This window comes from Hippocampus bargibanti, linkage group LG01 (genome assembly GCF_051943395.1).
Source record: "Hippocampus bargibanti isolate YZ-2025 linkage group LG01, ASM5194339v1, whole genome shotgun sequence".
NCBI classification, from domain to species: Eukaryota; Metazoa; Chordata; class Actinopteri; order Syngnathiformes; family Syngnathidae; genus Hippocampus; species Hippocampus bargibanti.
This window is the reverse complement of record NC_142734.1, coordinates 19,207,787-19,221,187: the sequence shown is the minus strand read 5'-3', so window position 1 is coordinate 19,221,187 and position 13,401 is coordinate 19,207,787. Positions and strand designations below refer to the sequence as shown.

Below are 13,401 nucleotides of genomic sequence, written 5' to 3'. Positions count from 1 at the left end.
GATTACTAGTTACATGCAGCCAGCCATGAACATAAATACAAACATTTTCTAATGTAGAAGAACTACGACGCAACAGGAATCAAGGGTCAAGACTTCTCTGAAAATACACACACACACACACACACACACACACACACACACACACACACACACACACACACACACACAGACACACACGCGCGCGCGCACACACACACACACACACACACACACACACACACACACACACACACACACACACACACAAATTGTTGCGATTGATATGCAAAAGAAAGGGACAAAACTCTATGGTGAATGATATAGACAAAAATGGAGACAAATTGGAACTGATGAAAACAGGACTGCTACTCAAAATGAAAACTCACCTGAAAAAAAAAATAAAGTTAGCGGAATTTGTACTATATTGTCAATTTTGCATGCGATTTTTTTCAATCCGATTGATTTCCTCGGTAGCTAAATTTAAGGCCTCGAGTTAGGGTGACTTCATTTTTATCCAAGCCCGCTTCATTATTTCATATCACAACTTAAAAGATGTTGAAAGACACGTAAATTGTTGGAATTTCATTCGATATTTTGAAGAAATGTCCGTGTATTAATACTGTGTTCTATTTAAAGCTATTTCAATTTCCCATTGTTGTCCTCAACCCGAAGAACCCAACTATCCTCCCAGTATAGTTGACGCTTCTGAAAGAGCCGTGACCTCACTCAATAACGACATTCAAGTCACCACCAACGACAGGTTGTGGTGAAGGTGGACAACTGGGGAAATTTTTCAGTGGTCTGATTCAGTCACGCAGAGGCACCATGTTGTGTTGGACTTCTCACATTTTGAGGGCTTTAATAAAGCCACCTCTTCCCACGGTGAAGCCCATGCATGACACTTGTGTTCACGTTCTACATATGAAAGGCTAAACCTCCCACAGCCCCCTCCAGGCATGTATGACTGGCTGGTCCACACTTGCCTGTATCGAACAACTGCACAACAGGTGCAAATTAAAATGAAAACAGGGATTTGAGGCGGGGTCGGGGTGCAGGCGTCTGGGATTGCCGTGACCCGCTTCAAATACCAATCGGTGAAGGAAAGAAAACCCTTTCAAGAGGTGTGATCACTAGGGTTTAGGCAAGTTCAGACTTAGTAATGCTGCTTGTGATGACAAAAAGGGCAATGCTGACCTGCTCGGGAGGGAGATGGGGCGAATTACGGGGGAAATTGTGCCGGGGGGAGGAGACTGGCCTGGTCAGGGTTCTCCTGGGTGGTCCAAATCTACCTTGGAATAGTTGATAGTGAGCCTCTAACCATGCACACTGTTCCAAAACACCGCTATTACATTTGAGGAATGCAACAGTTCAAAATGAAATTCCCTAGGCAACATTCCCGGGAGAGTTTGTTGGTTCGGAAAAAAGGCTCGATCGGCTTGCCACTCTGGACCCCTTCTATAAATACAGATTCAATGACAGCCAGTGAATGACATTATTTCAGAGCAGTGGATGGGTTAAAAAGGTTGTGAAGGGGCTATTGTGTGTGGCAAAAAAAGCAATGAGGGAGCATCTCTTTGTTGCACACTGACTTTCTACTCCCACGTGAGGAAGGTGCAGCACCACCCACCTTCCACACAACAATCTTTCACGGACGAGAAGAAAAGTGGTGCTTTCACTTATTTTTGTCACCACTTTGTGTCTGCTCCCGCATGGGGGCGGCCAACTGTCTTGTGAAACTACAGCCAATGCCATCTTCCCCGAGCGTCAGCTGTCTATTGGCGTCACAGGAGCTTGTCAAGGCACGACATGCGCCACTAACGTGCAGAAAGACGCCTTTGTTAAGGTGCCACTGCTGACGAGCGCTCATTCACTGCCATTGTGCTGTTAAACAAAGTAATTCTAACCTACCAACGTTTCGCAGGCCGTCATTTTGTCAACCTCTTCATCATCCCTTTGTGGCGCAGGCGAGCAAAAAAGACAATGATGTTTACTTCTATGCTCGCTCATCTTACCTTAGTGTTAAAAAACCATTTGGCCTGCATAAAGTGTTACCTGAATCATTTTCCTTCTCATACGATTGGCGTGAAACTGTTGGCTTTGAAGTTGGTATATCTGACACGGGGCTTTAACAAGCCTCCCATTAGTGGCTCTTTTGTAAGTGGAGTGGTGCTGCTCTATTGATTAGAGCAGTGAAAGTGACAGTTTTCCCCGTTGTTTTCATTTTTTTATAAAGGTAGGTTAAGAGAGAAAAAGTAGGCATCAAATACAAGTGGACCTCCTATTGAACAAAAGGGCTATAGGTTTGAATGGGAACACAAAGCAACACTAATCAAAAGGCAGCATCAGACTGGAATGACTGTGCGCACACTCCATGACAGTGGTATGCCACCAGCTAGCTACGTTCAAAGATCTGCCACTGGCCGGAATCGGCAGCTATCAACACTTTAGCGACCAAGAAGAGTTAGAAAGCAACAAACAGTTAGAGTGCAACTTATTTGAAAGCCAAAGTTCATCAAGCCTCATCGCCAGGTGAGCACTTTCCTCTCAGGCGTCTGAGTACAGAGGTGCTGCACCTGCACCCTGCTACACTAACAATGATAATCACATTCATTTAAGCTTCCCAAGGTGCCGTAAAGTGCTGCAAGGAGACTGCATTTCCTGCTCTGGAGCCAGCCGGAGAGAGAGAGAGAGAGAGAGAGCTCTTCCTTCTCATGGGGCGATGGTAAGAGGTGATGGCCGCGAGGTGGAATGACTAACACCCACGCTGTAATGCTAACCCCGGCTGACTCTTTAGCCGAGTGTCGAGGCTTAGCTTCGGGTGACACACTTGGCCTCCTACGCCGATAATGAGCCCGGACATTCTCCCTATTGGACTGTAACTGCTAGCGCTCGCTGGCTGTCTCATGAATGTGAGCCAAGCGGATCACCTGGATAGCTAAGAGCGAGATGTGGGGGGGCGGGTGTAGCGTGGCATTAGTCAGTCCTAGTGTGTGGGGGAGGGCACCAAGGTGGAGGCGAGGTTGCTGCCTCGTGGCTACGATTTTTGCTATGACCTTTTGTCTGCCACAGTTCCTCGGCTACTTCTCACTCGGCTGTGCAATGAATCAAATACAGTCAAATAAATAAAGAAATAAATTATTTTAAAAGCAGTACACTGTAACCTGAGGGGAGTAAAATACCAGATAAAGAAACAAGATGCCAAACTTTCTCAGATTTCAATTTCGAGAAAAAGGAATTTTGAAGTCACAGACAACAGTGAGCGTTTGAGTGTATGGTGTTATCTGGTCTGGGAATCAGGGCACAACAGAGCGCGGGGGCCAAAAGTGGACCAAGCCGGTGAAAGGAGGGAGGTCGTGGGCAAACAAAGACCCTGAAAAGAGACAGTGAGAGTAAAAGGGAGTAACGAAGAGGTTGGGCGATGGCGTGCAATGAATGGTGAAAACTCAGTGGAGTGTAAATGCAACCTGGGAGTGTGTGTATGTGTGCGTGGTGTGTGTGTGTGTGTGTGTGTGTGTGTGTGTGTGTGTGTGTGTGTGTGTGTGTGTGTGTGTGTGTGTGTGTGTGTGTGCGCGCGTGCGTGTGTGTGTGTGTGTGTGTGTGTGTGTGTGTGTGTGTGTGTGTGTGTGTGTGTGTGTGTGTGTGTGTGTATGAGTGTGTGTGTGTGTGTGTGTGTGTGTGTGTGTGTGTGTGTGTGTGTGTGTGTGTGTGTGTGTGTGTGTGTGTGTGTGTGTGTGTTTCGGCATATCTTCATGATGTGTCTAAACCCATCCAATAGCTAAAAACAATATTTACATAAAATAAATCTAAATGGTAAAACGGGTCTGAAAGAAAGGCACCAGTGACAAATTCCATTCAAGTTCCATTAATGTGCCAAGAAACAGGCAGGCCGGTGTTTGGACGGCGGTTTCATATATATATATATATATATATATATAAAAATCCTCGTCTCACCCACCATGGGTGGTGTCTGTCCCCATTTCAGCTCGGGTCCTCTACCAGAGGTCAGGAAGCTTGAGGGTTCTGCGCAGTATCCGTGCTGTTCCCAGCACTGCGCTTTTCTGGACCGAGATATCCGATGTTGTTCCCGGGATCTGTTGCAACCACTCGTCGAGTTTGGGGGTCACTGCCCCAAGTGCTCCGACCACCACAGGCACGACTGTCACCTTTACCTTCCAGGCTCTCTCCAGCTCCTCTCTGAGCCCTTGGTATTTCTCGATATATATATATATATATATATATATATATATATATATATATATATATATATATATATATATATATATATATATACAGTAAAGTCTCGTTATATCGATATCATTTGTATTGATAATATTGCTTATTACGACACTATTTTTATTTCGCGTGCACATTTCTAGTCTTTTTATGTATAATTAGTTCCGTTTAGTACGATTCGTGGTTTTTACGATAATCCGGTTACTACGGTGCTCTTTTTCATCTCCCGCTGGCCATTTTGCTATGTTTATATCGATACACGCCATCGGTCGCCCCATTGGTCGACTTGGTCACGTGACCTGGTCAACGTGAGTTTGTTACGTAACCAGCTCCCATGTAGCAGAGCCATTTTCATTTTCAGACGCTAGCTCGTGTCTAGCAGACAAGATTGAAGTGTTTGTGTTAAAAGGTAAAAATGGGAAGCAGAAGATTTATGACTTTTTTAAATTGAATACATAATACAGTAAGATGTAAGCGTTGCAGTTTCCCTGTTGTATTATGTACATGCCCACTGTACTGTATATGAATGCAATCGTTTTTTGCAACAATGTTACTTGTTTTGTCTGCTGAAGCGTGATGATTTTGAAAATTACCATACATTCCATACTGTGTATTAAAGGACAACCGATGTCACTTTTTATTCAAATGCAAAACACCAATAAAAATGACTTCACGCCAAGACGTCTTGCATTGGTTGTGAATTCAAACAATGGCTTCAAATTCGGATAATATGCTTTCTTGTTACACATCCCGTTATGAATATGATTCAAATACACTGTCGTTATGAAGAGGAAAGCATACATGTTTGCAATCGATTAAAGAATTATACATTGGGGGAACATCTCTCACCGGAAAAAAAAGTGGCACAAAATGGCGACCTCATGGCCAACACCGTTTCTTATATGGTGCTTGGATGCCCTCTTTTGGCGGCTTTTGTTAATGCAGTTCGGCGCAGGACGGATATATCGACAGTATGGTTATATCGCCATTTTTTCTAACTTCCGAGCATATCGATATAACGAGACTTTACTATATATTACTATATATATATATCATCTCATTTTCTGTACTCATTAGGGTCGCGGGCGTTGCTGGAGCCTATCTCAGCTGTCTTCGGGCACGAGGCGGGGGACACCCTGAATTGGTTGCCAGCCAATCGCAGGGCACACAAAGACATACAACAGTCACAGTCACACTCACACCTAGGGACAATTTGGAGTGGTCAATCTGCCTGCCATGCATGTTCTTGGAGTGTGGGAGGAAACCGGAGGACCCAGAGAAAATCCACGCGTGTCCGGGGAGAACATGCAAACTCCACACAGGGAGTATATATATATATATATATATAAAACGAGACTTTACTGTATATATATATATATATATATATATATATATATATATATATATATATATATATATATATATATATATATATATATATATATATATATATATATATATATATATATATATATACAGTAAAGTCTCGTTATATCGATATCGGATATATCGATAGTCCCGGTTATATCGATACTATTTCTATGCACGCACGGAGAAAATTACATGCAAACAGGGTCGGATATATCGATAGTCCCGGTTATATCAATATTTTTTCGGACTCCCTTGAATATCGATATGACGAGACTTTACTGTATATATACAGTAAAGTCTCGTTATATCGATATCGGATATATCGATAGTCCCGGTTATATCGATACTATTTCTATGCACGCACGGAGAAAATTACATGCAAACAGGGTCGGATATATCGATAGTCCCGGTTATATCGATATTTTTTCGGACTCCCTTGAATATCGATATAACGAGACTTTACTGTATATATATATATATATATATATATATATATATATATATATATATATATATATAGTAAAGTCTTGTTATATCGATATCGGATATATCGATAGTCCCGGTTATATCGATATTTTTTCGGACTCCCTTGAATATCGATATAACGAGACTTTACTGTATATATATATAGTATAATAATGTGTGTTTGTGTGTCTACGTGTCTGTGTGTGCATGCGTGCTCTGGGTGGTGTAAGGAGTGGGAGGGGCCAAATAAGCACCAAGGTTTACTAAAGAGCTCAGTGGTACCACCTTTGCTTCAACCAACCATCTGTGACCCGCCTTCCAAACCGAAAACAACCCCCTTTCATTTTGAACCCCCACCACCTCCAGATCAACCACCGCCCACACCTGAACAACACTGCACGCCTACTGACACGCCCCTCCCCGCCCCCATCACAACAGCACACATGAACCCCTTACCTCCTCCCTCACTTCATGGATGTTCCAGTCTCAAACAAATGTCCCCCCCAACCCATTTCCAGCCCCACCTCCTCGTTGTGTTGGTCACACAAGAAAAAGAATAAAAAGACGGAGGCACAAAAGCTTCCTTGGCTGCCCTCAGGACCCCGAGGACTGCAGAGAGGAGGAGGAAAAAGGGAAGGCTTTGGAGTGGTGGCGGTGGGGGCGGGGGGTCGTGAACCTGTCAAACCCCTTTTCTCCCTTTTCAGGTAAGATCCACTTCACCTCCTGACTGTACTATTACATGCATCGAGCAACAACACGAGGGGTTTCAAATTAGAAAATTTAATTTATTTGATAATTTCCCAGAATAATTAGAGTTAATGTGGGTTAATTAATATGCAAATCTCTCAGCAGATGTTCGTCAGGGGGGCCAAGAAAAAACAGACCCCGTATACCTTCGCCTAGCCACCTTAATGGCCCATAATTACTGTAACTAAGCAAATTTACACACGGCAAGAAAACAACTACCAGATTCAGATGACAGGACGCGAGTGTCATTTTTGTTGCCACAATAAAAGCCCCGTAATACTCATTTACTCATAATCAGTACAACACATGCATTGCTGTCACGGAAAAAGAAATGCATAAGGACGTCATTGTGTTTGCTGCAAAAAAAATTGCAGAAGTTCGAAAGTGCAAGCAATTGATTGACAGTGGGAATGCGTCTTCCTCCATACAGTAGATGTGCAAAGACACATGCAACAGAGGCCTGACATGGCGCCACGAAGGGTAGAATTCTAAATTGACAACACTTATAAAATGGTGGGGTGGCGGAATCTGCTGACGTGGTTGCAGATCAGGTCGAGGGGTTGCCAAATTGATGGTCATCACCTTGTCATGTTCAGTATTAAACCTGTGTGTGTGTGTGTGTGTGTGTGTGTGTGTGTGTGTGTGTGTGTGTGTGTGTGTGTGTGTGTGTGTGTGTGTGTGTGTGAGGGTGCGTGCACCCCAGGAGAGCTGGTTTAGCCTTGCAACACTTTGAGCCACCCTGATAACACATCTGCTTCAACTGTGTGTTTATGAATCATGCTTATCTGTGCGCAGATTGCTATGACGCGCCAGCGTGCACGTGTGAGCGTGAGTTTGGGTATGTATGTGTGTGTCACTTTCTGTGGTCACTCGGGATGATGACAAATGACAAAAGAGAACCATTTCAAGGAACTTCCAACCAAAGACATAAAAAGAAGACTCACCGTCCGTGTGAGATCTTTTTTTGAGAAGTCTTTCTATGAATCCATGGCAAGGGATATTTGAACTTGTCCATACCAAAGCTTTCCTTTGATAAAGTAAAATCCAACCTCAACGAAGACTTTACATACGATAAAATACATTTCTCAGTGCTTGCAAATTCAAATAAAATGTTTTCAAAAAATAAAAATGTTCAATAATGGTTGAAGCGGGATGAGGTATTAAGCAGCTTATTACGACCAAAGTGTCGTAATAAGCAGTATTATCAATATAAATGATATCGATATAACGAGACTTTACTGTATATATATATATATATACAGTAAAGTCTCGTTATATCGGATCGGATATATCGATAGTCCCGGTTATATCGATACTATTTCTATGCACGCACGGAGAAAATTACATGCAAACAGGGTCGGATATATCGATAGTCCCGGTTATATCGATATTTTTTCGGACTCCCTTGAATATCGATATAACGAGACTTTACTGTATATATATATATATATATATATATACGTAACAATTTGAGTATGCTTTTGGTTATAGTTTTGAATGGTGTGAAACATGCCATGCTTTTTTTTCATTTACTACTATACATATCTGTTCCACGATTTCATTAGATTGTTTCTGACCAAAATTTTGTGATCAAGAGATTTTTATGTGTATGGGTTGTTTGCTCTATGATTTTTTTAAATTTGTTTGTTTATTTTTTATCAAGCATTCATGAAATCTTCATGAATATGAGTTTCTTTCATAACTTTGCTGCTGTGAAATGTAAATTTCTCCACTGCGAGACTAATAAAGGCAAATCCAATCCAATCCAATCCAAATCTCCTGGTTCTAATGCCTTCTCTGTATAGAAACACAGCAATAGATAACATGCAAGTACAGTATATGCAAATGCAAACCGAAGAAATCATCGTGAAATTATTATTTTTTTCTTTTTGTTAAGACTCATTAGAAGCTTTCATAAATTTCTCCACAGTGTTTCAGTGATTTGATATTCTAAATATATTAGGTTCACTCTAAAATTAATTATAAAGCTGTTGTAACATTTTGCACTGCCAGGACAGATTACTGTACTTTTCTCTCCCATGAGCAGAACATGGACAGTAATTACTGGCATACAGCAGCATTTGATGTGTTGTTCCTTCACTCGTAGCACACCAAATAAGACACAAAAATACTTTTCTCACACATCTAATGTCACCTTTTTCCCCCTCAGACACTAAAACTGTTGATCTGGTTTGATCTGACCAAGGCTGCATTCCTCTCTGACGTGACAAGGCCACCACTTATCTCTGCATAAATACAACCTGAGTGTGAAAAACAGTCTATGTACAGACAACCTGTTGGGTAGAGGTGAGTGAGACTGAACATTTGTAGATGAAACTGAACATTTGTAGATGACAGTGATGTGAAAAAAGATGGAGCAGTGAAGACTGCTCGGGATAATTATAATTATACAAGTTATCAGGTTCATCAGTTAATTGTGTGCATGTGTGGGGTGTGTGTGCTGTTGACAACAGGAAGTCAAGCAGGGATCTCAGATGGACGAAAGTAATCAGACTGAATCAACCAATTGGCGGGGTTGGGGGTGGGGGTGACCAAGGTTCCAGGTAAGGGGCCACATGAGGGTAGCGGGATCTTCTGTTTCCTCTCTAGATTGACTGAGCCAAACTGGCGGCCCAGGGCCTCATTCACATGCTAATGAGAGTGTAAAATCACATCTGTTACTCACACACACACACACTCACACACACTCACACAGACACACACATACACACACACTCACACACACACGCACACACACACACACACACTCATTTGGTGGTCTGGGCCCTCTCCAACAACCAAATACCGGATCGGTCGAAGCCCGGGTTAACAACGGCCACCATTGGTACTGTTGACCTTCAGGGTGCCAGCGGAAAATTGACTACTGTTGGTCGAAGAAGAAGAGGAGGGAGGTGTGCCCGGAGGAAAAGAGAGAAATGGAACGCCAAGAGTATAGAGCTAAGAGTAGGAACTTTGAATGTAGGAACAATGACAGGTAAAGGTAGAGAGCTGGTTGACATGATGCAGAGAAGGAAGGGAGACACACTGTGTGTCCAGAAGACCAGGTGGAAAGGGAGCAAGGCGAGAAGCTTAGGGTCAGGGTTTAAGTTGTTCTATCATGGTGAAGACAGAAAGATAAATGGTGTTGAGGTTATCTTAAAAGAGGAGTTTGTTAGGAATGTCTCAGAAGTAAAAAGAGTATCAGATAGAATGATGAGTCAGAAGCTAGAAATTGAAGGCGTGATGTTCAATGTTGTTTGTGGGTATGCCCCACAAGTAGGATGTGAGCTGGCGGAGGAGGAGAAATTTTGGATGGACTTTGATGAAGTCATACAGACCATCCCGAGAAGTGACGGGGTTGTAATTGGTGGAGACTTCAATGGACATGTTGGCGCAGGAAACAAAGATGATGAGGAGGTGATGGGCAGGTTTGGACTCCGGATGAGGAACACGAAAGGACATATGGTGGTTGACTTTGCTAATAGAATGGAAATGGCTATTGTGAATACTTTCAGAAAAGACAGAAACAAAGGGTGACCAATAAGAGTGGAGGCAGAAGTACACAGGTAGACTACATTTTGTGTCAATGGTGCCATCTAAAGGAAATCAGTGACTGCAAAGTAGTGGTTGGTGGTGTGTAGGATGACCGTGGCAGTGAGGAAGATGAAGAAACCAAAGGCTGAAATGAGGACAAAACGGTGGAAGTTAAAAAAGGAAGAGTGTTGCATGACATTTAGAAAGGAGGTAAGACAAGCACTGGGTGGGGAAGAGGTCCTTCCAGATGACTGGCAAACTACAGCGAACATAATCAGAGACACAGATCGGAAAGTACTTGTTGTATCGACTTGGTGGTGGAATGGGGAGGTGCAGGAGAGAAAGAGGTTAGCAAAGAAGAAGTGGGACACTGAGAGGACGGACGAGAGTAGACAGCAGTACAAGGAGATGCAGCGCACGGTTAAAGTAACGATGGCAAAGGCTAAACAAGAGGCCTATAATGACTTGTATGCTAGGCTGGACAGCAAAGAAGGCGAGACTGATCTTTACAGGCTGGCGAGACAGAGAGACAAAGATGGTAAGGACATGCAGCAGGTTCGGGTGATTAAGGATAGAGATGGCAATGTATTAACAGGTGCCAATTGTGCAGTGCCGTGTGATGAGGTCCATCGGTGGTGAGGCACTGACGTCATCACAGTCAGATTTACAAACATATGAACTCTACAGAGTAGCGTATTCACCATTTGATTGGCAACAGTCAGCATTCCTTATATAAACTGTAACATTGAAAAAAAGAATTAAAAAAATGTTATCTAGTTACCTTTACTTATAAATGAAGTCCATGCACAGCTCCTTCTGAAGAATGGCATCAATACCTTCTTTGTAGAAGCCCTCCTTATCATTCTTCAGTTTTAAAAGTCTCTCTATTTCTTTCAATTTCGATATGTAATCCTCCATTCTGAAAATAAGGCCAAGCAACACGAAAAAAATGACTGGATGGTTGCACTTAACTTGCTAACTGTTTACTGTAGCTTACTGTCACTAATTCTATTATTCTGCAGCCGAGGAGGCGCAAGAAGAATATCTGTAATCACCAGCGCCCCCTGTCATGAGATAGGAGAACTGTGTGCCTCAACTATGCACACAGTTTTGATAAAAATAAAATAAAATAAACACTGTACACAGTGTTTATAATGTAAAATGACTCTACATTATATACACCAGCTAAACTGTAGAAATTTAGTTCATATACTAAAAGTGTTTGAACACTTTAATCGCGATATGCAGAGGGACAGCAATGCGGTCTCACTGGAGAGCAAGCCAGCACAGTTAGTATAGTCATTGCGCAATCTATGGCGAGGCTCAGCCGGCTGCTGCCTCACCGCTCGTCTCCACTTAGTATTTGAACGGTAAATGTGAGAATTCAGCGATTTTGAAAAAAAAATCAAAAAACGGTGAAGGTAAATGGAAAACAACTTTAAAGTACAAATCACTAAATAAATATAACTGTTTAATGTATTTTTTCATTTGATATTTACATGATGACAGGTGAGGCACAGCCTCACCTGCCTCCCCTGACTGCACGTCACTGCAATTGTGTGATGGCAAGATGGAAAGAGTACTTTGAAGAATTGATGAATGATGAAAATGAGAAGGAACAAAGAGAAGACGTGACTGTTGTGGACCAAGACGTAGCAAACATTAGCAAGGATGAAGTGAGGAGGGCGCTGAAGAGGATGAAGGGGGGAAAGGCACTCGGGCCTGATGATTTACCAATCGAGGTATGGAAGTGTGTTGGAGAGATGGCGGTGGTGTTCCTGACTGGGTTATTCAACAAGAGCTTAGATGGTGAACAGATGCTGAAGAATGGAGACGAAGTGTACTTGTGCCCATTTTTAAGACCAAAGGAGATGTGCAGAATTGTACTAACTACAGAGGAATGAAGTTGATGAGCCATACAATGAAACTCTGGGAAAGAGTAGTTGAAGCAAGACTAAGAGTAGAAGTGAACATTTGTTAGCAGCAGTATGGCGTCATGCCAAAAAAGAGTACGACAGATGCAGTGTTTGCTATAAGAATGCTGATAGAGAAGTACAGAGAAGGTCAGAAGGAATTGCATTGTGTCTGTGTAGATCTGGAAAAGCGTACGACCAGAGAAGAGCTGTGGTATTGCATGAGGAAGTCTGGAGTGACAGAAATGTATGTCAGAGCGGTGCAAGATAATGTATCATGACTGTAAGACAGTTGTGAGGTGTGCTGTCGGTGTGACGGAGGATTTCAAGGTGGAGATAGGACTCCACCACTTCTAAGCCCCTTCTTATTTGCTATGGTGATGGTAATGGATGGACGATGTTAGACAAGAATCTCCTTGGATCATGATGTTTGCAGATGACATCGTGATCAGTAGCGAGAACGGGGAACAGGTAGCGGAGAAACTAGAGATGTGGAGATATGCCCTGGAAAGGAGAGGAATGAAGAACTGCCCAGAACAATGGAGAGTGTGGAAAAGAGGAGAAGAAGCGTGTCCAGGCAGGCTCGAGCGGCTGGAGTAAAATGTCAGGTGATGTGTGTGTAGTTTTAAGGTTGAGAGAATTAGAAAGTGGAAATTTATATTTTATGGGGACCTGGGAAGGGATTATTCTCATTTTAATGGTTTCCTATGGGAAATTAATTTTCGGGATACACACTTTTCGCCTAACACAGTCTCTCCGGGAACCAATTAAGTTCGTAAGCCAAGGTCCCACTGTATATATATACAGTAAAGTCTCGTTATATCGATATCGGTTATATCGACAGTACCGCTTATTACGATACTATTTTCAGTTCCCTTGCACATTTCTAGTCTTTTTATGTATAATTAGTACCGTTTAGTACGATACCCGGTTATGACGATAATCCGGTTATTACGGTGCTCCTTTTCATCCCCCGCCAGCCATTTTTGTTGTTTATATCGATATATCCGTCGCGCCATTGGTCAACTTGGTCACGTGTCTTGTTACGTGAGCCGCCATCGGTCGCGCCATTGGTCGACTTGGTCACATGAGCCGCCATCGGTCGCGCTATTGGTCGACTTGGCCGTGTGACTTTGTCACGTGACACGCCATCGGTCGC

General features: G+C 42.7%; 1 protein-coding gene across 6 annotated transcripts in view; it reads right to left on the bottom strand.

Moving 5' to 3' along the window:
• zeb2b (zinc finger E-box binding homeobox 2b) overlaps window positions 1-13,401 on the bottom strand; it is a 75,832-nt gene that overhangs the window by 23,562 nt on the left and 38,869 nt on the right. For 3 of the 6 annotated variants that reach the window (XM_089002186.1, XM_089002222.1, XM_089002207.1), the window contains exon 1: window positions 11,111-11,228. The exons of the other annotated variants lie outside the window; for them this stretch is intronic. In XM_089002186.1, the coding sequence (XP_088858312.1) occupies window positions 11,111-11,192 (82 nt within the window). In that variant the 5' untranslated portion in view covers window positions 11,193-11,228. Of the gene's footprint in view, window positions 1-11,110; window positions 11,229-13,401 lie in introns of those variants that run through there. 6 annotated transcript variants of the gene reach the window in all.